The sequence below is a fragment of the Myotis nattereri genome (genome assembly GCF_964212035.1).
Source record: "Myotis nattereri genome assembly, chromosome: 10".
NCBI classification, from domain to species: domain Eukaryota; kingdom Metazoa; phylum Chordata; class Mammalia; order Chiroptera; family Vespertilionidae; genus Myotis; species Myotis nattereri.
Window position 1 is genome coordinate 54463922 of NC_138085.1, and position 27441 is coordinate 54491362.

Consider the following 27441-nt stretch of genomic DNA (forward strand, 5'->3'; position numbering starts at 1 on the left):
GCATACATCTTGTGTTTACTGTGTCTCTTTTAAAAATAAATATTTTTATTGATTTCAGAGAGGAAGGGAGAGGGAGAGATAGAAACATCAATAATGAGGAGAATCATTGATCGGCTGCCTCCGGCATACCACCCCACCCCACTTGGGATAGAACCCGCAACCGGACATGTGCCCTGACTGGAAATCAAACATGACCACCTGGTTCATAGGTCGACGCTCAACCACTGAGCCATGCTGGCCAGGCTACCATCTCTCTTGATTGCATCATTTTCTCTTGTGCTTGATTTAATCTCATGTTATTTTGTTCATCATGGCCCCTTAGTGTGCAAAATCCACTGTTAATGTTGCCAGCTAGAGGCCATATCCAGTGATTGACCTGGAAACAAAATTAAAAATGATTAAGGACTAGGAAGGTGGAAAATCAGCTCACCAATCAGGCCTGACCCATTCCACCGGAGCTATGATTCTGAAGAACAAGAACAAAGTGACAGAGCTGTTAAAATATCTGCTTCAGCCCTAGTTGGTTTGGCTCAGTGGATAGAGCATGGGCCTGCGACTGAAAAGTCCCAGGTACGATTCCGGTCAAGGGCACAGGCCCGGGTTGCGGGCTCGATTCCCAGCGGGGTGTGCAGGAGGCAGCCAATCAATGATTCACTCTCATTGTTCCTATTTCTCTCTCCTTCTCCCTTCCTCTCTGAAATAAATAAAAATATTAAAAATAAAAGATAAATTTAGTGTAGTCTAAGAGTAGTGTGTGTAAAGTCTACAATAGTGTGCAGTAATGTCCTAGGCCTTCACATTCACTCGCCACTCATTCACTCATGTGGAGCAACTTCCAGTCCTGCAAGCTCCATTAATGGCAGGCCCCCTATGCAGGTGGACCATTTTCACGTTTTATACCATTTTTTGTACTGTACCTTTTCTATGTTTAGATACACAACTTACTGTTGTGTTACAATTGCCTACAGTATTCAGTACAGTAACATGTAGAACGGGTTTGTAGCCTAAGACTATCAGGTTATACCATATAGCCTCGGGGTACCATCCAGGTTTGTGTAAGTTCACCCCATGCTGTCTGCGCAATGATGAAATCGCCTGATGACACATTTCTCAGAACATGTGTATCCCTGTCATTAGGCAATGCATGACTGTATTCTGAATTATTTCTTTCAATTTATCTTCCAGTTCACAAATTCTTTCCTCTCCTGTTAAAATTGATAATCAGCTCTTTGATTTCAACTATTATGACAATGTTTTTCATTTCTAGAAATTTTATTTGCTCATTAAAAAAAACCTGTTACACTGCAGTTTTAGAGTTTTTAGTTTCTACATATACTTAAAAGTGAATCATTTATTTCTTAAACAGAGTAAAAATAGTTCTCTGAAATAACTTCAATATTTTATTTTATTATTTTTTATTTGGTTACTTGCTTTATTTTTAAAAATATATTTTTATTGATTGAAGAGAGGGAGAGGGAGAGATAAAAACATCAATGATGAGAATCATTGACCAGCTGCCTCCCGCACTGACTGGGGATCGAGCTCGAAACCCGGGCATGTGTTCTTGACTGGAATCAAACCTGGGACCCTTCAGTCCACAGGCTGACACCAAAACCACTGAACAAAACCGGCTAGGGCATCAATATTTTATTTTTTAAATAGGCCTCCTGTCTATTATTTTTGTTGGTGCTTCCTCATGATGCCTTGTTTCCTTCACGCTTTATTTATTTTTCTAAATCCTCACGTGAGGATATTTTCCCTTGATTTTTAGAGAGAGTGGAAGAGATGGAAAGAAACATCGATATGAGAGAAACACATCGACGGTTGCCTCCTGCACGAGCCCTGACCAGGGCCCTGGTCGGGGAGGAGCCTGCAACTGAGGTATGTGGAATCGAACCCGGAACCCTTTGCTCCCCAGGCAGACGGTCTATCAACTGAGCCAGAGCAGCTAGGGCCATGCTTTATTTTTACTGTGAGCTGCTAATTTTCCTTGAAAATTTTTCTATGGAAATTCCTCCAGAAAAGTTTTACATCTACTTCCTATTTCCAGGCATTTCAGTGTATTGCCAGTCCAACACTACTTTAAACTGAATTTGAAGTGTTTTGGAACTACCTAGGTCCTAGGTGATAGGATGCTTATCTACAAGGCAGTAAGCTTGTGGTTACAACCTATAAAGAATGTTATTGTTTTATTTTTTCCCCCCATTTCCCTGTTAACTTCCAAGACAACTTTTCTTGAGGTCTTCCGGTCATGGAATAGATTGGAATAGGGTAAGTTTTTCTTCTCTTTATCCCTACCCTGAGGATGTAGATCTTTGGGGGAGGGGGTCCCAGTTTTATGGGGAATGGATCTCCCTTAAGTGGGGGTGCGGGATCATAAAACTGAAGCTCAACTTTTCTAGGTTTGGCAAATGCCTTCAGGACAAAAGTATACACCACCCTTCACTTACCTCTTAGTGTTATTTTCTCATATTTTTGCCTTGTAATTTTTTTATTGGCTTTTTTTGGTGCTTTTAAGAACCCTTTGGAGGGGTTCTGAAGTTGAAATGTTTAATGTTAGCTAAATCAAAGCATTATTACTATCACCCTCCCACCCAAACTGCTCCATTTACTACTACTACTATTACTACTACTACTATCTACATTTATTTTTTACTGATTTTTAAAAAATCTTCACCCGAGGATATGGAAAGAGAAACATCTATGTGAGAGAGATCAGTTGCCTCCTGTACTTGTCCTGACCAGGGATAGAACTCTCGAGTAGGTTTGTACCCTGATTGGAAATCGAACCTGCAATCTTTTGGTGTACAGGATTCAACCAACCGACCCACCTGGCCAGGGCTCACACTGTTTTTTATTTTTTTTAACTTGTTAATTTAAAAAAATTTAAATTGATTTCAGAGCGGAAAGGAGAGGGAGAGCAAGATAGAAACATCAATGATGAGAGAGGATCATTGATTGGCTGCCTCGTACACGCCTCCCTGGGGACATAGGCCCTTACCAGGAATTGAACGAACTGTGACGATGCCAGCTGGGCTCAAGCTAGATTTTTTTTTTTCCAGGGGAGAGCGCGAACGCAGTCCCCCGCCACCACAAATGACACAGGTGAGTTTCCCACATTTGGGGAAATCGCAGGGGTCAGCACATCCGGAGTGCAATGGGTAAGCCTCGCCCTGGGAAAACCACCTTCGTGATCACGGTATCTACCCTGCCAGGTAAGTATAAGTTACATTTTAATATCTATTCAGAGACAGGAGTTGAAGCCTTCTCTGTTCCCAGGATGATGATCAGTAGGACTCTAATGAAAGGGGACATGGGTCTTGATTTGGGAGGACACAACTCCTGTTTCTGCTTACTCAGTTAGGGCAGCTTTTCCCAAGGGACCACCTGGCTGCCCAGGAGCTGCCAGCCAACCTGCCTTCATTCTCACTGGAATTCCTTGGCTCATTATGCAGCCTGAGGACACAGAACATGAAGGTACACTCTTCAGCAACCACACAGGAATTAAAGAAGGAAAGGAGTAACTAGCTCTTGCAGGGCGAGAAGGGAGGATACCAATTACTTTAAAGTATATGGCAATTTGAATAAAAGTGCAGATTTAGTGACATTTGGTTTTCCATAAGAGATACTAGTAGTTAATAGGCGATCTCTTCAGGTCCAGTACCTTTGATATTAATTTTATCAAAGTAAAGATATTACTTTACTGATGGAGATATTAGTGAACTTTGCTTCCTCTGGCCCAGTGGTCAGCAAACTCATTAGTTAACAGTACAATGATCGAAATTTCTTTTGAGAGCCAAATTTTTTAAACTATATAGGTAGGTACATTGTTATTAACTTAATTAGGGTACTCCTAAGGCTTAGGAAGAGCCACACTGGAGGGGCCAAAGAGCCGCATGTGGCTCGCGAGCCGCAGTTTGCCGATCACGGCTCTAGCCCAATAAACAGATAATTCTGCTTTTTAAAAACTGCACGTGGCTGGTGCCAAGATAGGTTCAGTTTGTTTGCCTGTGTTCCGTGTTGTGTGCAGGTTTGTCCTTTTGACACTTTCGGGAACCTTCAGCTGCATGGAGCATGCTGAGTGGGAGACCTTTCAATGGACGCCCCATGTGGGAATCCTGATTTCCATGCCAAGCCTGATGTTTTGCGAAGGGCCACTTGTTCAGATGCCAGAGACCTTAAAAAGTGGAGCAACTCACAAAGAGTGCTCTGTGCCCGTCTCCTGTGGCTGCGGCACAAGGAGCGGTTTCACAATCTGTGTAAGTGCTTCAGGCTCAGCACACGTCACCTCTGATATTAGCAAGAGCTAATGAAAGCTTTTTGCTCATTTGTTTGGCTTCAGCAACCAAGTATGTCAATGAAGTAAGATGTGATTTTATTACTATCGCTCCGAGGAAAGCTAGGACTGGGAGCTGTGTTCTTCAGAGACCACCATGTGAGACGCTTTCTCGGAGGAGTCCAGAGTACCTCAGAACCAGAATGTTTTCAACCCAGGGAGCTGGAAACTAAAGATTCAATCCCTTTCTTGACCTTAGAAATCAGGGACTTGACTTTCCAACCATTGTAAAGCTGAGGAAAATAATTTTTTTTCCCTTCAAACATCAAACACTGGAAAATAAGGACTGGACCCTAGCCAGTTTGGCTCAATGGATAGACTGATGTTCTGCAGACTGAAGGGTCCCGGGTTTGATTCTGGTCAGGGCCACATACCTCAGTTGCAGGTCTGATCCCTAGCAATAGCAAAATATCCTTGGGTGAAGATTAACAACAACAAAAGGACTGGTAGGAAACCCATGGGAATTGAGGTAGTTGGGGAAAATTTTATAAGGTGTGGGTGAGAAAGTAGCACCAAGTTCATGCATTTATTCAGCAAATATTTGTTAAATGTAAATTTTATGTGGGTATGTAGTGCTCCAGGGTTTCTTTACCACCCTTGCCAAACAACTGAGAAATGGATTTTTTTAAAGCCATATCACCATATATCATTCATATATATGAAAGACTTCTATTTCTATGTTCAAATGGAAATGCAAGCATTGGTAAATAAAATCACCCAACACTAGGAAGAGTTTAAAAATAGATTCTAGCACAGCTGATGTTTTATTTTCATTTGAAATTCCGATCACAAATCCCACTCATTCAAAAGTTAAAGTTTATTATTGTTTTTTATTTTCCTGTTTAGCTAAGGTCTTTTATGTCAATAATTTGGCCTGATTATGTTCTTTTTTTTTGGCCTGATTATGTTCTAGGAAGTTTAAGCATTGTCAGAAATCAGGTCAGGCCTTTCTTTGTCTGTCAGACTGACTGAAAAAACGAGTGCACCAGGGACTGAACACAATGCTTGCTATTCAGTTTAGCTGAGATAATTTGTGGTCTTCTGTTGCCAAGTCTCTTTAATCCAGGACAAGGATATAAACTAGAGGTGGCCTACAAGCCCCATCTAGTGGCGTCTTGAAGAAAAGCAGGTAAAACAAAAACAAAACACCAAACAAATACAGGCTCCTTGTCAAACTAGATGAGCTACTAGTTTTTCCCCTGAAAATCTAATCAGGAGGATTAGTATGCATGTCATTGTTAGAAGTTCCTAAGTCAGTGATTCTTAATCACTGCAGAATATATTTAAAATAAAGAGAATCAGCCCAGCCGGCATGGCTTGGTGGTTGAGCATCAACCTATGAACCAGGAGGCCACGGTTCTCATTTCCGGTGAGGGCGCATGCCCAGGTTGTGGGCTCAATCCCCAGCGTGGGGGCGTGCAGGAGACAGCCAATCGATGATTCTCTCTTATCATTGATGCTTCTATCTTTCTCCCTTCCTCTCTGAAAGGAATAAAAGTATATTAAAAAGTAAAATAGAGAATCACTGAGGAAGCGCATTAAAAATGAAGATTCATAGGCTTTGTCCAAAATAATCTGATTTAGTAGGTCTGAGATAGCACCCACCTTAATAGAGTCTCCACTTTGAAAAAGACTTCTCAAAATGCCATAGGCATAGCATAGCTGACCCTTTCCCCTGTCTATTAGGAATTCAGCCTACTTACTATGTTAAAGCAGGATGGTGCATAGTAGAGGTAGTAGCAAACAATTTAGAGATCAAATGAAACTACAAAGATTACAGATAAGGGACCCAAGACTTATGAGAAATATGGAGATAGCTGGCTTAGTTCTCCCCTCAAAGAAGTTGAAGCTGTTAGCCAAGACAGAAGGCTGACTTATTTTTTTAAAAACGTTTTATTTAAAAATAATTATGATATGTATTTTTAAGATCTTCTGAGCTAAACTATTCTAATACAGTTTTTAAGATATTCCCCCCAACCCTCCCTCCCCCCGCCCCCCCACTTACAAGAGAAAGCATTTGGCCTAATTATTCTCAAAGTGTCTTCTAGCACTAACCTTTCACAATTCTAACTCCCTCCCCTCCTATACTATTAATCCAAATGTGAGGGTAATTTTATTTGTCTTAGTTCACTGATATAATAAATATAATTTTTTGACTTATTAAATAAATTAATTTTAATGGCTTTGGTCTCTTATCCTATTATGCTAACAGGAAACAAGGGCACTATTAGAAGAGAAGCTAACACTTACTGGGAACCTGGTGTCAAGTCCTGGGGCTTGGCTTCTGACATAAAGTAAAATTAACTACTGACATAAGCACCTTATGAAGTAAGCAGTCTCCCTACAAAAGAGGAAGTGATGCCCAAAGAGGTGAACTGACCTGCCCAGGATCACACAGCTAGTAAGTTAAGGCATATCTGGGCCTAGGTTTGTATTTAAAGTGCATGCTCTTTCGGTGTGTGCGATTTCCTACTAAAATCTCCAAACAGCCTTCAAGTAGCCAAATGTATTAACCTTTTCTCAAACAAAAATATCTTTGACCGGAACTACTGAAAAGGAGGAAAAGTAAAGTATTTTATGGCCACTTTTATGTCCTTATTTAGATATGTATGTCTAAAATACGACAGGATAAATTTGTGTGTCATAGGGTAGTGGAGAAAATAAAGAAACTAAATGATCTGCCATTGACTATATGACAACATTGCTGTGGACATTTTATTCACTGTAAATATTATGCTGTAAAACTGTCCAGAACAAGATCTGTGGTACACGGTAGGCAAGTACAAAGGACAGCCAGCAGAGTATGTTTTGTTAGAGTGAGTCATTCTACGTCATGAGAGAATAATCACTGACTGTGTACACCAGGAACATACTTGGAGGGAAACACACTCATATCAAGGAGAAAGAAATAGATAAATGCTGAGAGGGGCAACCTATTATAAATAAGTTTCTTGGGATTAACAGAGGCAAAAACTTACATGTGAGGCTCTACTATGTGCCCAGTTTTTCGTTCAATACTGGGTAGAGAGCAGTTGCAAAACAAAAATTTGTTGAAAGGATTTCAGTCACTAGGACACAGTTTACATAGTCTCCCATTTAAACAACCTAACAATTTCTTTCTTCATTATCTTTACTTCATTAGTTATATATACTATAATTTACATAATAAATCTATTATTTAAAAACTTTCAATAGGTACAATTATGGCATTTCATTAGGCTGGAGTCTAAACTGCTTGGATGAGATTGACTTTGGAAGCACATTATCCAAGCAAAGAAAAATACAACCAGTTCATAAGGCAGAACAATAATGAAAAATGTGAGACAAATGCCTGCCTTAGAAGTTTATCAATACCTCTTATATACACATATACAGTGGGGCCTTGACTTACGAGTTTAATTCGTTCCGTGACGGAGCTCGTAACTCAAATTACTCGTAAGTCAAATCATAAAGTGAACGAGTGAGACACGTGATGCTGGGCTGATGTTGTGGCGTTCACTGTGACGTTCGCTGTGCCAACTAGCGGTGGGGTATCTGAAGCTGGCTCATAACCTGAATTTTTGCTCGCAACTCAAAGCAAAAAATCGGCTGAGAGACAGCTCGTATCTCGAAAAACTCATTAGTCGGGACACTCATAAGTCAAGGCCCCAATGTATATTCACAAAGTGGTTGAGAGTCCTTTTATATGATCCTTTAGATGAGGTTCGGTGGCTGAGAACTCTATAATGAGACACATGGTCAGAAACCATTAAGACTTTCAGTGTTCTTTTCTTTCCCTGAACTTTATTACCCTTTAGTTGGGGAGAGAAAGAAGTCCGTTTTCATCTGCAGTATCTAAGATTTTACAGATCACTGGAGATTCAACCTAAAGAACAACAACAATAAAATCAGTAAAAAGTTGTTAAGATGAATACTTGCTTTATTCAGTATTATTCTGCTGAATGAATACACATATATAAATTTGTTAAATGTAATCAAGCCCTTGTTTTGGATAAACCATCCAGTTATTTCTACAAATAAAGCTTTTTGAAAAACAATTTCTAGTCATCAATATAAAATACCAAAAAGGTAGAGGAGATATTTTTATCTCTAAGTAAAAGAGATGTCAGAGAGCCCTGGCCAGTGTGGCTCAGTTGGCTGGAGCGTTCTTCCATACACCAAAAGGTGGCAGGTTGGATTCCCAGTCAGGGCACATACCCAGGTTGCAGGTTTGATCCCCAGTCAGCACACATGCAGAAGGCATCCAATCGATGTTTCTCTTTCTCTCTCTCTCTCTCTCTCTCTCTCTCTCTCTCTCTCTCTCTCTCTCTCTCCTTCCCCCTCTTAAAAAAAAATAAAAGAAATGAGACAAAAAAGGACAAGAATAAGAGGAATACGTAGTTAAACATACTAGGTTTTACACAACAAAAATAGAAGATTATGACAAAATAATCAGTGTGAACTTCACGAAGGCAAAGGAAAGTGTACCCAAAGAAGGGCCAGGTGTTGAAATTACCAGATGTTAAGATAATTATGATGGAGAAAATAGTGGGAAAGGTAAACAACATGTTTGAATAGATGGGGAATTTTAGCAGAGAAAAGCAAGTCATAAGAGTTAAAGGAAAATGATAGAAATATAAAAATATGTCAGAAGTAAATTCGTTCAAAGAGCTGGATGGGAAACAGCAGAGGAAAGTTATCAGATGACCACAAAAAGATGTAAAAAGATGTTTATGTGAGCCTTATTCATATAATAAAAAATAAGAAAGAATATCTATCTATAGAAGAATGGATGGATAAGCATATGTGGTATACTTATACAAAAGAATATTATTTAGTAATAAAAAGACAATGAAGTGCTGATACATGCAACATGGCTGAGTCTGAAAGATGCTGAGTTAGAAGCCAGGCATAAGAAAGTTTGTATGCTATATAATTACATTCATATGAAATAAAAAAATAGAATGGACACTGATATATAGTGTCCAAAATTACAAAGAGGTATCTTTGGGGATTCAGAAGTATTGACAGGGAAGGGGTATAAGAAAATTTTCTGCAGTGACAGACACTTTGTTTTGAGTAAGAGTCACAGCCTATATAATAAAAGCCTAATATGCTAAGTATCTGATCGATCTGTCGGCTGTTCAACCAACCAAAGCGTAATATACTAATGATATGCTAAGGCCGCTCAACCACTCGCTATGACACGCACTGACCACCAGGGGGCAGATGCTCCGACCAGTAGGTTAGCTTGCTGCTGGTGTCCAGTCGATAGGGACTGAGCGAGATGGGCTGGACATGCCCTGGAGCCCTCCTGCGGTCCCTCCTTCATTGGCCAACTTTCCATGTCCCTCCTTGGCCCCGATCATGCACTGGTGGGGTCCCTCAGCCTGGCCTGCACCCTCTCTCAATCCGGGATCCCTTGGGGGATGTCAGAGAGTGGGTTTTGGCCCGATCCCGCAGGCCAGGCCGAGGGACCCCACTTGTGTATATAAATTGTCAAAATTCATCAAACTCAACCCTTAAGATCTTTGCATTTAATTTTAAGTATATTATACCCCAATAAAAACATAACTGTTTTTATAGAAGTAGTAATAAATGTTAGAGACTACTGAAGGTCTTTTTAGACTTAATGCTAAAAAGTAAAATGTGGCCCCAAACTGAGTTTCTGAGTATTATTATTTTTACTTACCCCAAGGATATACTGACAGGAGTGAGGCTCTAGCATATATACAGTAACAGCATGAGGAGAATCTGATTCTTTACACCTAAAATATAGAGTACTTTAAGGTACTGCCCAAACCATACAAAATTAATTTTAATTGTTTTCATCTTAAGCTATAAAAATTCCACATAAGTGGACCTGTATAATTCAATAAGGAATTGAATAATACTTTATTATTATTTATGATTTAATAATTGTTATAAAATACTTATGATTATGAATAAGCACAATTATTCATAATTACATTTTACATTTATGAAAACTTTTGCCCATAGGTAGTAGATTAAAGAGAAAGGCATGAAGCAAAATTTGATGGGCCAACTTACTTTAGTTTTACAGTCACCTGTCTTGGTTTGTCAGTAATATCACAAATATCTCCATTCCCGTAAAAATGTGACACCATCCTGAATCAGAAACACACACACGCTTTATTAAACTAAAATTTCACTAATTTAGAGTAATTGTGATGGATAGGAGGAGAGGACAGAGGGTCAGTTGTGCATTAGTGAAAAAAAAATCTGACTAATAAAATATTCTTAAAAAATCCCTATTTTTAGGGCTATGTCACAGAGTCTTTCAGATTCTATAAAGAGAATATAAACTTGAGATACTCTGTATTTGTTTAGTAAGAATGATCTGCAACTTGCACATTATTTATCTGTCTACAAATGATTAGTGTTTCATTGCTTTTACAAACATTGTTCTTTTAAAATTAACCGTTTCTCCAGTCCTGTAAATTGTTTGCTTAGGGGAACAGTTTTCCCTTCTTCCCATCCTCCATCCTGCTCCACCCATTCAGATGCTGTAGGGCAGGTGTGAAAAGATAAAGCCTAGATTAAGCTATAAACTCCAAACAAGCAGGATCCAAAGAAAGCTTTAATTCTGTTAGCTTCACACTCCTGTGCTTCGCTCAGAGAGGGCCATTAGACATTATTTGTTGCCATGAGCTATTTTCACATGAAACATACACAAACATAAGAAAATTCCTTCTGTTTAGTATAGTTTAATTTTTCTAATACTTAAATGCCTATCTCTGAATTTTGCTAACTTTGGTTTTGGTTAGCCCAAGAAGTCAGCACATTCTGAAAACAGTCTCTCTGTACTGTCTGTGGTAGGAAGAACAAAGTTAACACCCAAGAAGGGGGAAAAAAAATGAATAATTTAAAATTCACTGGGCAATAGACTACTAGAAAAGCTAAAGCTTAGTTATTATTGGGAAACAAGAGGTTAATTTACTTCAGCTATAACAAGATATTCCAATTAGCCCCAAAGAGATGAGGTAGATTTTTAAAAAGCCACTGTTTAACTATTTTCAACCATTACGTCACAAAAGTTAAATAACAAAGGGAAATGCTAGAGTATATTTAAATAGACCTAAGTAACTTAAAGAGGTAAGCATTACACATGAAAGATGCAAATACTCTGTAACAACTTCAGACCTAACACTTGGTCTGAGCCATTGTTACAACACCACTACCACTCTTATTACCATAGCATCCCGCATGGTTAAAGGCAGCAGCCCAAATTTACTGCATGCTATTGCCTGAATTATCTTATTTAAATGTCACAATAATCCTTAAGGCAAATACTAATCGATAAGAAAAGTGAGGCTTAAGAAAATTATGAAATTTGCCCAAGGCAGTTAAAAATTTGAATCCAGGGCAGTGGACCTCAGAGACTTGCCTTAACTCTTACACTAAGTTGTTTCCCCGTTACACACAAAAAAACTACCCTAAGAGATGTGCCTGAAAAAACTGATCAGAGATTTTACTTGAGGGTTTAAATGTTATGTTTTTCAACATTCTGAGTTTTACATATTCTACTAATCGATCCAAAGACAAAAAAAGTTAATCTTTACCTGACTGTCTGGGTACCATCGTCTAGAAGGTGATAGGCTCTAGCAGTGTTCTTCTTAGCCCATTCAATATGCTCTTCTTGGTTCCATGTCCCGACAACCACAGAAGTTTTCCCACTATCCTTGTCCTAATATATGAAGAAATATGTATGATAGCTTGATATCATCAAGTAGACATTTATGCTGATGGTCTATAAGCTGTAGTCCCTATGCTCATATGCACACTGGATACCTATATTTAGAGGTAATAATGTTTTAGTCAAACTTGACCATTAGAAATTTGAGCTGGTTATTTTTTTATTCCTTGTTTCCCTGGAAAAGGAAACTGCTTTCTAATTAGCCTAGCTTCAGACATAACTATTTTTGACTCTTCAATTTCCTTCTTCTCCTACATCTATCATCCTGTCAATTTTTTTTCTGGGAGATGTTCTCAGCTCAGACTCTTCCTTTACATTTCCACTGCCAACATCTCCCTGCAACCAAGAGTTTAATCTCTCATACCTAGATGATTTGACCACAGACTACTGTGATTCTTAATTAAATCTTTGGCTACTATCTCTTACCCAGAACCACACTGCAGCTACACTCAGCCTGTCTCCATTTACTACTCCTTCAAATGCAAACCTTCAAATGACACTACTCTTCACACTATGCATTTGATACCAAGCTCATTTTTGCATCAAGACTGTTCAGAAACCCCCTTTCCCATTCTGCTTTTATTATTGTTTTTTAAAATATATTTTTATTGATTTCAGAGAGGAAGGAAGAGGGAGAGAGAGATAGAAACATTAATGAAGAATCACTGACTAGCTGCTTCCTGCACGCCTCTTACTGGGGATGGAGCCTGCAACCCAGGCATGTGCCCTGACTGGGAATCAACTGTGACTGCTTGGTTCATGGGTTGATGCTCAATTATTGAGCCACACTGGCCGGGTTTATTATTTTTTTAAACACTAACTACATGTTGTCTTATATGTGGACTTCATTCTCCCTTCTCTTTTTTCCTTCCCTGAACCCCTTCCTTCCTGTATTCCTTTCCTTCTTCCTATTTTATACCAGGCACTGTGCTGGGCACTAATATACACCTGATTAGTAGAATTAAAAACCCTTACAGTGGCAAGTGAAACAGGCCTGAAGTTTATTGCCTAATGGCAGAGAGGGCCATTAGACATTATTTTAGCAACCTATAAGTTCCTAGACAGACATGGATTAAGAGGTTAGAGATGGAGCATTCTGCCTGGGGTTGAATTCTAGTTTTACCACTTATTTCCTATGTGATTTTAGCCAGGTTACTAAAGCTTTGTTTTTGTTTCCTCATCTTGGAATAACAATACTCACCTCTTAAGGGTTATTATAAGCATTAAATGAGATAATTATGTGTAAAGTACTTAGAACAGGGCTTGGCATACAGTATATAGAGAGCACTACATTTGTTAACTACTATTATTTTTGTATTTTCCAAAGCTCCCAGCAGAGTCCCTTAGAATGTTCCAGGTTATATGATCTTGACCAAAATAAGGTTGATAAAAAACTAGTGTAGGCAAGTGAATGGGAAAACAGCCACTGTTAATGGGAATGTAAACTGGTCCAACCCTTAGGAAGGCAATTGTTCAGAATGCATATACTTTCCCCTAGCAAGTACACTGCTAGAAATATGCCCTATGAATATACTTAAAAAAGTTCACCAATAGAACTATTTAAAAATGCTCACTAATATGCTATCACAGCAAAACTGAAAGTAACTTAAAGGTCCATCACTATAGGTCTGGCTAAATACATGTGGGTACAGACTTAATCCTCTGTACCTGCTGAAAAGATCAGTTGTTGCTGATAAGAAAGATCTCCATGATACTACTTAGTACATCTTTTCTGTATAAATAAAAAGGTTATATCAACATTTATGTATAGGCATTTTTTTTTTTCTTGTGGAGGGTTAACTAAGAAAGAGTTAACAGCAGTTATTTTTGGGGAATGGAACAATGATGGAAGAGAATTTTACTTTTCTTTTTTTTTTTTTTTTAAATATATTTTATTGATTTTTTACAGAGAGGAAGGGAGAGAGATAGAGAGTTAGAAACATCGATGAGAGAGACACATCGATCAGCTGCCTCCTGCACATCTCCTACTGGGGATATGCCCGCAACCCAGGTACATGCCCTTGACTGGAATCGAACCTGGGACCTTTCAGTCCGCAGGCCGATGCTCTATCCACTGAGCCAAACCGGTTTCGGCGAGAATTTTACTTTTCATTCTAAATTTCTGGCATACATATATGCCTTTAATTAAAAAAGCCATGGGGTTATTGTCTGGATTGTAGATAGAACATATACTTTATCTTTTTTCTGTATAAACAAATGTTAGTAAAAATAAAACATCTACAAAGCAGCAAGAAGAAATGGAAAGAATAGTGAAATCGAACTTCTCAGGCTTAAGTGAATAAAAAAAAGTCCTAGTTTATAGATGCCTCATAAATTTGGAATGATTTAAATGTGCAAGGTGAGTTGATGATCTTTCCTGGTATGATCCATCTTGGAATTTAAAAATGGCTTAAAACATCTCAGGAAGTCAAATATAACATTTTCTAATTACTAGTTATTATTTCTTTTTGGAAATAAAAAGAGCCTTTTAAAACAGCCAGGTCAATATTTATTAGTGTGTTTTCAACATCTAGTAGTTGAACTTACCAAACAAAGTACACATATGACAAATAAAATTACTGGGGCTAAACCTCTGAATTTAAGCAGCTTAGCTCAAGTATGGGAAAATATACCAATTTATGAAATTATAAATAAAGGGAAGAATAAAAAGCCAACTTGTGTAATCTTAAATTTTATTTTATTTTAAACGTAGATGATATGGCTGAGAAACTTGCTGTATTTACCCTATTTTACTAACTATCGATGATATACTATCTTACCATTCACTTTCTTAATTTAAAGAAGAATTATAGCTGTATAATTTTTCAGCGATAAAAAAGAATGAAATCTTGTCATTTGTGACAATATGGAGAGGGTATTATGCTAAGTAAAATAAGTCAGACAGAGAAATACCACGTGAATTCATTGATATGTGGAATCTAAAAAAAAAATGAATAAACAAAACAATGGGAATAAAAAATAAAATTTAAAAAGTTACAAAACAAAACACTAATTTCTTCTTTATTTATAGAAGCTGGTATTGGAGGAACCCAGTGAAAGGACAGCAGGGGTTGTCCCAGTGGTGTAAAGGGTGGAGACCAGAAGAGTGAGCTGTTAACTTGGCAGATCACCTTCATGAATTTTTGAATGTGGGAAGGCAGATCTGGTACTTAGTTTAGGGTTCTAAGTGCAAAGGTTACCTGAGGTATAGAATAAATTAGTATGATTTGAACGTTGGCAGCCAGCAGCTAGTGAGGAGAGGAAAGGCAACAGGGATGCCCAAAAGGGAAAGTTGGATTGAAAAGAAAAAAAAAGATAAAGATTAATTATAACAATGACTAATTTCTCAGTCAAAGCTAACAAGGTTAGCCACCCTAACTTATTCTTCTTCCAGGCTCATAGTAATACAAAAATCTGAGTAGTTAATAAGCAATGTTCCTTTATGATGATTGACTGAGTTAAACAGTGAGTTTTACATTTTTTAGAATTTAGACAGTTTAATGAGTATTTTCATATTAAAATCATCTCATAATTAAAAGTAACACCAACCCCTGTTTGTTTCCCCATAAAAATGGAAGATTGGCATAAATGCTATTTTATACCTCATGGTATTGATGGACATGTTTGCCATAGCAGAATTCATATTTCCACCAACCAACACCCTACAGAAAAGAAAAAAGATCAAGTTACGTATAGAGAAGGGGGGACTAGGGCCTGTCTCAATATTGCCACACAATAGTAATAGAAATATATATATATATATATAATTTAAAAAACCTGGAATAGCAATAATATGGTTGAAAATTAAAAATTACTGACAAATAGACAAATGCAAAGAACTGCTGTACTGCTTTGATAAAATAAAATGAAAATTCCACTTGTAAGTGCATTTCTCACTGAAGCTATTGGTCAGGGGCAAAGTTTTACCTTTGTAGATGTTAATAGATGTTAACTCAAGTTTTTTTAAAAAAATATATTTTATTGTTTTTTTACAGAGAGGAAGGGAGAGGGATAGGGTTAGAAACATCGATGAGAGAGAAACATCGATCAGCTGCCTCCTGCATACCCCCCACTGGGGATGTGCCTGCAACCAAGGTACATGCCCTTGACTGGAATCGAACCCGGGACCCTTGAGTCCGCAGGCCGACACTCTATCCACTAAGCCAAACCAGTCAGGGCAAGTTTTAAATGTGATTGCTATCCAATCATTGATGCCTATTCCAGTGATCAACCAGAATCACGTGTGTCTCAGTTATATATATTGTCTGTCACATAAAGGTCAAGTTTTAGCTTGTGAGTAAAGAGAATGATAATGGCTCTGGATTAGAGTATAGTAAGATGCAGAGAGAAAATGTCCACTGAGAGGCTTCCAGAATGTTGCCATTTCTCTATATAGACCAAAAACTTTTTCAGTGTTGCTAATGCCCCTCGACTAAATGACATGCAAACAAAAGCTGTAAACTAAATATTTAAACGGAACATTCACTTCTCACCCCGTGAAAGCAGTAAGAACCACTAAGGAACTCTTTTATAAGTTGTTCATCTGTCAATTTGGATATGTGTGTTGTTCCAACAGTGAGCATAGGCTGAGAACCAACAGCAATGGGTTTGTGGACTGCTGGAAATCTCTCTTCTTTAGTTGATTGCAAATCTTCCTAAAATTAAACACATATATTTTTAAGGGCTTCTTTGCCACACTTAGTTTTTTTTCAGTTATGACTTACATTATTATTTTTATACTGTAGAAAACTTGGAAAATAGAAGTTATCCATTCATTTTTTAATGTGTTTTTTAAAAAATGAATTTTGCAATTCTTGAAAAATGTTAGTTCCATTTACTCATTATGGGTATGGTGACCATTATTCCCATGCAGGGATAATTTCCGTTTCATACATTTTGTATCATTATTATCTTTTAAAAATATTTGTACTGATTTCAGAGAGGAAGGGAGGAGGAGATAGAAACATCAATGATGAGAGAGAATCATCAATCGGCTGCATCCTGTATACACACTACTGGGGATCAAACCTCAACCTGGGCATGTGCCCTGACGGGGAATCAAACCATGACCTCCTGGTTCATAGGTTGATGCTCAACCACTGAGCAACACTGGCTGGGCTTGTCTCATTATTTTTATAAAGTATTTTGCTACTTGTTAGATTTTGTGTTTCTACATTTAGTTTTAAAAAATGTGGTTACTTTAAACCAACTATTTTGTGTGTAGAGGTTGTTCAACTAAAGGAATAAATGTCTGTTAAACTAAAAAAAAATTTAAAAATGTGATTATTATGGATAAAGAATAACAAGCAGGGTAAAGAGAAACTGAGTGGGAGCAAATACGTATATTATAATTATGCAATTATAGCAGGGGCTGGGGGAACCTACAAGTTAGTCAAGGAAGACACCAGCTAATAAGGGTGCAGGCACCAGCAGATTCACAGAGGCTGGGGTAATTCAATAGACTTTAACAACAAATCGGAACATGAAGACTTCACAAAGAGAAAACCCTTGGTTAAGTCTTAAAGCATAAATAATAATTTGTGACTTATGTGAACGTCTGTGTGTGTTTTGTGTCTGTGTGTGCATACACATGTGAACTTAAGAGGTAAAGCAAAGATGTGAAGAAGGTATGGTATGATATTTAAAGCTAGAAAGATAAGCAGGCACTATATGGTGAAAAACTATATAATCCCAAGAAGTTTGGACATTCTGTTATAGGTTTTGGGCAAAGGTATGGAGCGATCAGGTTTTTAAGTAATCGCTTACTTCAGCAGTGGCAGGGAAGAGGGAAGAGTAAGAACAAATCAGGAGGTGAGGAGCCAACTTAGGATCTGCAAGAACCCAGGCCAGAGATGAAGAGAATTTAAAGTAAGGGAGTGAAAGAGGAAGGGTGGAGAGAAGAGGATAGTTTTGAACGAGGTGAATGAGTTAGAAGCTGGGTATTGACGGTGAATGAGGAGGAAATGAATCTAGACCAGAACTGAAGAAGTGAGTGTACCAATTAAAATTGAATAAAATAATTTAAAAAATTAAATACAAAAAGGGTTTCTAGTAAATGTACAGTAGACATGATATCTCTTCTTTCACCTGCTGGAGGGGCCATTGAACAACTGTGGTTCTTTTTATTTCAGCTTGGAAGTCATTGGGCAGTTACTCTATAAACTAATGACCTTATCCTGTCTCCCCTTCAATATTAAGGAAGAACAAAGATTGCGCAAATGGCTTCTTATCTTTTGAAAGGACCTTGAAGTTTATGTATGACTCTTTCCACATTCAGAACCTACTATGCCCCTGGCACTAAATGCTGAGCATTAAGAATGAAATATAGTCCTAAGGAGCTAAGGTCTAATAGACTAAACTATTTATTTAGAATACATGAGGCCACAGTAAGGTTAGTGAAGAAAAACAATACTGCACAGTGAGACCTGCAGCTGAGATAAGGACAAGTAGGAAGAATAAAAGCATGACCATTTGTTATTGCTTCTTGTGGACAGAAAATCTACTGTCATGTTTAAGAAAAATTATTACAATAAAAGCAAGATGAAGTAGTTTGTATAGTAGGGTTTATTATTATTATTTCATTATTATTATTTTTTAAAATATATTTTATTGATTTTTCACAGAGCGGAAGGGAGAGGGATAGAGTTAGAAACATCAATGAGAGAGGAACATCAATCAGCTGCCTCCTGCACACCTCCTATTGGGGATGTGCCCGCAACCAAGGTACATGCCCTTGACCGGAATTGAACCTGGGACCCTTCAGTCCATAGGCCGATGCTCTATCCACTGAGCCAAACTGGTTAGGGCAGGATTATTATTTTTAAAAAATATTTTGTTATTGATTTCAGAGAGAAAGGGAGAGGGAGGGCAAGTAGTAGGGTTTAGAGCTTTATAAAATAGACTCCTAATAGTCTAGTAATCTCTAAATTTACATAATATATTAACAGGCAGAACATCAAACCAAAATTCTGAAAGACAGATGTGTATTTTTGTTTAAAAAGAAAAAAATTATTTATCTTTATTGATCCATTTTTAAAAGACAAACCATAGGCCAAATATCAATTTTTAAAAGAAAAGCTATGTGTAACACACTCAATTTATTGTATGTACTCTATATCTGGAAAAGGAAGTACTGAGAAAATACTGTTAGATAATTCTCATACCTCTTTATTTCTCCTAAAAGGCACCCTTAGAATTTCTTCTTGCTGTTCCAACTGTCTCAGGGTGAGGGGCTTAAATGGTGATCCTGGCAGTGATTGGCAAAATATGTCATTCACAGGAGATGCTCGGAATCTGTTAAAATTAATACAGCATTAAAATTAAGCATATGGCAACTTTAAAGCATGTGCATTTCATGTTTAAAATATTAAATCCACATCCTACCTATATTTAGGATGATTGCACAAGAGTGGTGTCAAAATGACAACTTCATATTCACAAGTTGTAACTTCGGCTACTGAAAGAATTTCATGCTTAGATTCAGGATGACATATGTACATCACAGTACTTGATCTGGGCCGGTTCTGTTTCAAACTACAAGGTGTACCATTTCCCATTCCCACAGGATAATAGGGTGTCATCTGACCTTCGATATTTTTAGTGGGAATCTTAAAAAAAGAGTATAGAACAGACTTTTCATTAGAAATGGGGGTAGGAGTGAAGATGGGAGAAGCACTTAATCTGAAAGGAAGACAACTATATTTTATTTACAAATTCACATTTATAAAGGTAACTTTTATGTATTTCTATGAATTCTCCCTCTAATAGTCTTTTGACTCGTAAGTTCTTATTTGAGGAAACACATTTTCAGAGCTAATTTAATACAACAAAAAAAATAAATTGTTTATTCAGTACTAAAATAAAGATGTTAAGTAAATGCACATTAATATAAAAGGCTATAATATCATGTTTAATATGAATTATTTTTAATAGTTCTAAAGAAAGAGACTAAGGTAAAAATGTAGGAATATACTATATGGATCTGGTCAGAGCTTTCTTTACTAAAATCTCAGTGCATTGCTGTGATGGAGCTTAGATTCTGGAGATTTGAAGTTTGATTTGTCAAAATGTGGAGTTACATAATAAAACACTATCTTCTAAAACAGGAATCTAAATATTGTATTGTTCATTAATCTGCTTACTCTTCTTCCCTGTTATTAATATTAATAGACATATTTTCAGCACATAAATTCTTCAATAGCCGAAACTGGTTTGGCTCAATAGGTAGAGCATCGGCCTGCGGACTGAAAGATCCCGGGTTCGATTCCGGTCAAGGGCATGTACCTGGGTTGCGGGCACATGCCCAGTAGGAGATGTGCAGGAGGCAGCTGATCAATGATGTTTCTAATTCTCTATCTCTCTTCCTTCCTCTCTGTAAAAAATCAATAAAATATACTTAAAAAAAAAATTCTTCAATAAATCTACTTAAAGCCAGCAAAAGATAAATGGAGAAATTTTCATGGAATGGGGGACAAGGGGGAACAGTAGGGAGGATTATTAGGGAGTTAGCGGACACATTATTATCGACATAAACACAAGAAAAACCTAATGTAAGGGCTTTGGAGGCAGGGAGCTCATCTTGTATCACTTTGGTACCCGGTCAGTGCATGTCCAAACAGACAATAAACAAATGTATCCAGAGAAAAATATTTTGAGATTTCTTATGTTATTTTCATGCTAGTGTCTAGAATTAGAGAGTCCTGGGTTTAAAACTAAGTACTGAATTTACTAGTTTTATAACTTTGATCAAATTTCAGTTTTTGCCGTTTGTAAAAGTAGACTAATATACAGGGTGGGACAAAAGTAGTTTATAGTTGTTTGTATAGAAAATAATATAATAATGAATAAATAATAATATAAGACTAAAATGTTTTGTGTACTCACAACTATAAACCTACTTTTGCTCCACCCTAAATATACTCTAAGGTTGTGGGAGAATTAAGCATTACCTTTTGTTACATGCCTGGCACAACACTTGCCTTATAAATTAGAACTCAATAAATGTTAATTTTCTTCCCTTACCCTTTTCTTCCTTTTCCTTTATAATTTCACATTTTGAATTTTATCTTGCTATCCTCGAGAGCCACAGTAAATAAATATTTTATCTCAAAGGTAGTCCATAAAATTAAAATCTTTTAAAATAGCAATGCTGTGTGTTTCTACATTTACCTTTACCAATTCTCCCCAAAGCCACCCTTTTAAATTAGAGGCATCCCTTTTAAATGATTTTTAGGGTCTGCTGTCATTTCACTTTATTCTATTAAAAGTATCATTCTGATATAAAGCCATTTAGAGAAATATCCTCTATCAATAATTTAACTCTGTAAATTCTTAAGATTCAGAAAGCATTCATTGAATTACAGGGGCATTTAAAAACTGTGATTAAGCACCATAAAGAATCATTCTTTTTAAATAATCCAATTCAGTTATCAATTATGCATTCACATTCAATAAACATTTATGAAGTGCCTCTGTTATGCTTGGCACTCTGCTTTGCCCTGCAGGGGGTAAAAAGATAAAAGCCAGTCCCTGCTTTTAATATGCCTGTAGTCTGGCACCTTGTTATTAACATAGATACTTTGAAGTTTATCTACCTACCTACCTACCTACCTACCATCTATTTTAGAGAGGAAAGGGGAGAAAGAGAAAGAGATAAGCACTGATTTATTGTTCCACCCATTCATGCATTCATTGGTTGACTCCTACCTGTGCCCTGACCAGTGATCGAACCTGCAACCTTGACATATTGGGGCTATGCTCCAACAGAGCTACCCAGCTAGGGCCTACATAGATAGTTTTATCTGTTTTATGCACAGGAGATAGAGACCAAACACAAAAGCTAGATTGTAATTGTTTTCATGGTTAAAGAGAGGGAACCTCTGCTAAGCACAAAGGTGATATAATGATATTACAGAAACTTTCCCAGACATGCCTTTGGTAAAGTTGCTTATTTTTGTATGAACTTAAAAGTAAATAAAAGTATCATAGTGTAACTTTTCTCAAAAAAACCTAACATATTGCAAATTTCTTTCACCCCATCTTTTGAGATATCTGATAAAGTTAAAGAACACATGGCTATATTCTGTTAATGAAGTTATATAAATTCATGCCTAACAGATGTTAAGAGAGAAAAATCAACATTTGTCACTTGCCTCTTTTGATTTTTCCTTTTCTTCTGCTTCTTGTTCTGTGAAATAATATGAGAGTAAGGTAAATGTAAAGAATGACAGTGACTACATACAAGACACAAATGATCAAGTTTTCAATCAACTCTGTAATCTTAAACTTCTTTCTAAACATACATGTACTTTTTATCTTACTAGTCTTACCAAGTTGAAATGGTGTTGTTTGAAAGGATAGTCATATTTAATCTTTGCTTAGGAAATACTCTATTTGATGCAAAAAACCCCACAAAAACCTGGTAACAATAGTATTCTTTTATAGTACTTTTATCTCAGTAAAAAGTTTAATCATAAATTAGTGATCAATTTGAATATAAATAAAATATTTCACAATTTGAGGGACACATCTACATGTCTATTTCAACATATAAAAACTTTCCTTAAACCAAGCAAGACTAGCACTATATAATACTAGTAGCCCTGCACATGAATCCATGCACCAGTAGGTCGCTGCCACCCTCCTGTAGCTCTCTGCCTGCTGCCCCGCCCTCCTGTAGCTCCCCCCCCCCCCCCCCCCCCGCCTCCCCACATAGCTTGTTGCCCTGCCCACTTCCGTAGCTCTCCACCTCCCACTTGCTTGCTGCCCCGCCCCATCCTGTAGATCTCCGCAGCCTGCTTTTATCTCGCTGGCCCACCCTCCTGCTGATCCATGATCTGATTGTGATGTGTTTGGTCGTTATACCTCAGGGCGTAATGGCTAATTAGCATATTCCCTTCTTATTATATAGGATAACACTAACATGTATATCTTATGAGATTTAAAAAATATATATTAATAGGTAGAAAAAACATAATGTTTGTTAAAGCAGAAAAGAATGAAAAGATCTTTTTGAAAAAGTTTTCTAAGGAATTACTCAAAAATTTATTTTAGTGTTTTAAAATTCATAGTCTCAAAAAAATATTTTAAATCCCAAACTGAACATTTACTTTATATCAAATTCCAGCGTTACTATCAAGTCAGTATAGACACAAACCTTTTTCAGGTAGAAGAGTCTTAGCCAACATATTCCCAAGGTAGTACTCGTGAATATTTACTTTCTATATTTAAAAATAAAATAAAAATATGAGTATTTTGCAAATATATTTTTCAAAAATACAAACTTAAAACTGTTAATCTCATTATTAGAGTTCTCCTTTTATAATGTTCCATACTTTGTATTTTCTTTTTAAGATTTTTAAATTGATTTTTAAAGAGAGAAAGGAAGGGAGAAGGGGAGGGAGAGAGAGAGAAACATTGATTTGGCTGCCTCCTGCACACCCCATACCTGGGATTGAACCCAAAACCAGGGCATGTGCCCTGACCCGGAATCTATTCAGCAATCTTTGGTGCACAGGATGATGCCCGACCAACTGAGCCACACCTGCCAGGGCATCCTTGGTATTCTGAAGGAAAACATACCTGACCACTTTCTTTCTCTTCATGGTACTGCCGAATATGTTTTCCATGACATACTTCATAAGTCCAATAAGACTCAATCTAAGAAAGAAGGATGTATTTAAATACACAAAACCCGCATAACTCAATTAAGTTACTTTTTGATACTTAAGGTCGATAAGATTTCCCCCAGATTTAGAGTAAGCTTTCATTAAGTGAAACTTACTAGTATGCCTCAGAAAAAAATGAACTTTCTGAAGTCTATGCATCGTTTTCACTAATTAGCCCAATGTGAAAATTCTGTGAAGAAAATAGCTATAGAATAGCCACCAGGCTTAGGGATCATTTTTCCATGTAGCTTACAAGATAATTATTAATATTTTTAGTTAAAATTGTATATAAGGAAAATTTCTTTTGACCTGAAAAACATTCAAAACTGGTAAGTGATATTATTTGATATTGGTATTATTGGGTGTTTGCTATATACACTATACAGAATTTAAATGAACAAAATACTATTAAGCAATAGCTTAGATTTACATTTAAAAATTTGATACAACATAAAAGAAGTGCAGAATTATATTCAAGGGCCTATTAGCTGCTGAAAATTTATTTTCTAGTTATCAAGTGAACATAAAATACATACTCTGTAGGAACAACTGCTTTGTTTAAATAGTGGCTCCAGTAGCTCTCTTGGATTAGGACCTTTATAATCCTTTTCTTCTTCCTATGAAAGAACTAGAGTTTAATACTTACAATTATTCTAGAACTTCACCCAACTCTACTGTTGGTTGTTAACTCATTGGTCAAATCACAAATGCTTGGAAATAAAAAGGAAAAAAAAGTCAAATTCTATATCATAAAAGCCTAATATGCTAAGTGTCTGGTCATCAGTTCAACCAATTAAAGAGTAATATGCTAATGATATGCTAAGGCCGCTCAACCGTTTACTATGACATGCACTGACCACCAGGGGGCAGACGCTCCGACCAGTAGGTTAGCTTGCTGCTGGGGGCTGGCCAATCGGGACTGAGCAAGACAGGCCGGACATGCCCTGAAGCCCTCCCATGGTCCCTCCCAGGCCCTCAATGTGTACCGGTGGGGTCCCTCGGCATGGCCTGCGCCCTCTCAAAATCCGGGACCCATCGGGGGATGTTAGAGAGCTGGTTTGGCCTGATCCCACAGGCCAGGCTGAGGGATCCCCACTGGTGCATAAATTCTTGCACTGGGCATCTAGTCCTTTAATAATAAACTATGGTATACCACTTCTTTCAAAAGAATTGAAGTATAAAATATGGAGCCATAGAATAATCTTCCATTCTTTCTTCTCTTAAGAAAAGGTTTCTGAGTATCAATTTCCTGAACAATTCTTATAGACTATTTCAGAATTTTAAATGATTTTGCCCAAATTCTAGCTATAAAAGCCTCAGAATAGTTGAATCTTGTTGAATATATTGAAAAATTTTAAGGTACTTCTTAGTTTTCTAGGTATTTTTACACTTCAGATTTGAATGCCAAATATATACAAATGTGTATGATTGTGTGTGGGTGGTTTGTGTCTTAAGTGGGTTTAAAACAAAATTAAACAGCTGTTACAGATTTCAAATCTGAACAAAACTAAGAAGCACTCACTGAGTTTAATATTTCCATTTCACAGATCATGAAAATATTACATAATTAGCTCAATAAATTTATTGAGTGGAAGAACTGAGTTTCAGATTTTTTCAAGGTTTCATAGCTAACTATAGCCTATACCTCAGCCTCCTGGCTCCTAGGCTGATGTCCTTTCCATTTTACCATGCTGCCTCTCCTGTTTCATCTTGAAAGAAGTCATTGCCTTAAAGGATGGATAAGAGGCAGTTAGTTAGGGCATTTTAGGAGGAAGAAATGGGCATGAGCTAAGGCAGTGAAAAAGCATAAGGTGCCTAGAGATTTATTAGCAATTCTTTATTAAAAATGTCACATATACATTTAAAAATTATATCTTGTTACAAAACCTTCATTTCTATAAAGGAAAGTAAGAATGGAGTTAGATTTTTATTCAAAACATCAATAATTTGTGGCTAACTTTTTCCAAGTTGAACTATAAAATCAAAGACTTCAGGATAATAGAAGTGACTATTATTACAAAACATGATTATTGAAAACCTGTCATTCAATTTTATTTTAAAGTATGAAGTTGCAATGTTTTAAAATATCTTTGGTGACAGGGATTATCAATATACTTATAAAAACATACCTCATCCCCACCTGTCACAAGAGGAAGAATGCATTTATATTTTTCTTTTTGTGTAGTTGTCATGATGACATAATTATCTTCTTTATACAAAACTCCAGTTGTGGGCTAGACAGAGAACAAAAAATACGTATTACTTTCTCTGGTTAAATTGCATTACACTGATAACTTACAGTCCTCAGTCAAACTTATTCATCACTTCAAATGACACATGATCTGTATATTGCATTGTGTGCCCACCACCCAAAGTCAAATCATTTTCTGTCACCACATATTTGCCCCCTTTTACCTTTTACTACCCCCTGTCCCAGGATCCTTTTAAAAAAGATTATTATAAGAGGGGAATAAAAAAGATTTGAAAGTTAGAGTTGCAAAGTCAAATTTACACTAATGGAATACTTGGAAACACTTGTTTAGTTGAGCCAATAAACTGCTGTAGCATCATGCCTCTCAACGTTTTACAATATTCAGTATTCGTACATGACAGTGAGTTCTTCAAACATGACTCACATTTCTTAACAATGGATGGTCTGAATTATTGTAAAATCATTGCTGTACTGTAATGAAGGCAGATATTAGCATATACATGTATTCTCCTTTATTTGTGAAGTATCTGCAGCTCTAATGCTCAGAGTTGAATTCTATAGCAATATCGACTTATTTGCTGACATGTTCACCACAATGCTAACAATGGAAAAAGGAACTGTTTGCCGGGTGGTGTGGCTCAGTGGATTGAGCATCGCCCCATGCAGCAAGAGGTCACCTGTTCCATTCCCAATGGGGCACCTGCCCAGGTTTCAGGCTCAATCCCTAGTAGAGGGCGTATAGGAGGCAACCAATCAATGTTTCTCTCTGATGGACTTTTCCATTCCTCTCTCCCTCTCCCTTCCTCTCTCTGAAATCAGTAAAAAACAACAACAAACAAACCCCAAAAACTCATTTCTCTGCTTTTTGTTTTCAAGGTCTAGAGAAGGGGTAACAAGAAACAGAAGCCATCACTATTTTTGTGTGAAGATGCAAAGATTGGTCTTTCATTAGCTCAGGAAGGGCTGCTTTCCTCATCAATAAAACAGACCCACAAGAAATTCTTCTATCTGAAAATTCTTCACTGAACAGAGAGTCACTTATTGGGATGATAAAGAAAAATTTGTAACAAACTTTACCCTTCTTTTGTGTAATGGAAATTACTTGGAATAAATAACATTTTAAAAACTTTTGTGATTTTCTAAGTTAAAAATTTTTTTTCGATCTACTACTAAAATGCTTCCTTCTGATTTTATGAAACAGGCTCTTAATTTAAGAAAATAAAATAAATTCTGCATGTACATAATTACAGATGGTGTAAAAACTTGTTTTATGTAAATTAAACCTTAAAGTATTTCCATTGTAACAGGTAATATTAGTGACTTGATAAATATCAGATTTTAATATAATGACACTAAACAAAGGGGCTTGGTACTTTAAGGTTAAAGAACTTTACAGATATCTAGACAGGGGAGAAATGCCTAATGTTTGACATGAGTCTGGAGGAATTAAGATAGAGAATGAGAGACAAAACTATCTGAAAGGCTGTAAAAGAAAGTCAGTGGTACAACTTGTCAACATATATAACATGCT

The 27441-nt window shown here is 36.9% G+C and overlaps 1 protein-coding gene and 1 long non-coding RNA gene across 5 annotated transcripts in view; one reads left to right on the top strand and one right to left on the bottom strand.

Annotated features, from left to right (window-relative positions):
• The window catches only part of ERLEC1 (endoplasmic reticulum lectin 1), a 30189-nt gene continuing 2748 nt past the window's right edge, over nt 1–27441 (bottom strand). The window contains exons 2-15 of one of the 4 annotated variants that reach the window (XM_081100697.1): nt 25828–25932; nt 24235–24315; nt 23613–23690; nt 23188–23251; nt 22184–22218; nt 19416–19639; nt 19196–19325; nt 16526–16687; nt 15635–15694; nt 11899–12023; nt 10367–10444; nt 10008–10083; nt 8127–8201; nt 1–376 (exon numbers count right to left, since the gene is read on the bottom strand). In XM_081100697.1, coding sequence (XP_080956823.1) covers nt 8130–8201; nt 10008–10083; nt 10367–10444; nt 11899–12023; nt 15635–15694; nt 16526–16687; nt 19196–19325; nt 19416–19639; nt 22184–22218; nt 23188–23251; nt 23613–23690; nt 24235–24315; nt 25828–25932 — 1290 coding nt within the window. In that variant the 3' untranslated portion in view covers nt 1–376; nt 8127–8129. Of the gene's footprint in view, nt 377–7022; nt 8202–10007; nt 10084–10366; nt 10445–11898; nt 12024–15634; nt 15695–16525; nt 16688–19195; nt 19326–19415; nt 19640–22183; nt 22219–23187; nt 23252–23612; nt 23691–24234; nt 24316–25343; nt 25428–25827; nt 25933–27441 lie in introns of those variants that run through there. The other 3 variants (XM_081100696.1, XM_081100699.1, XM_081100698.1) reach the window with 3 other exon arrangements.
• Nucleotides 6549–27036, top strand: LOC308525840. Its single transcript, XR_013996484.1, has 2 exons — nt 6549–6737; nt 26787–27036. It is a non-coding gene; the product is annotated as an uncharacterized lncRNA (long non-coding RNA).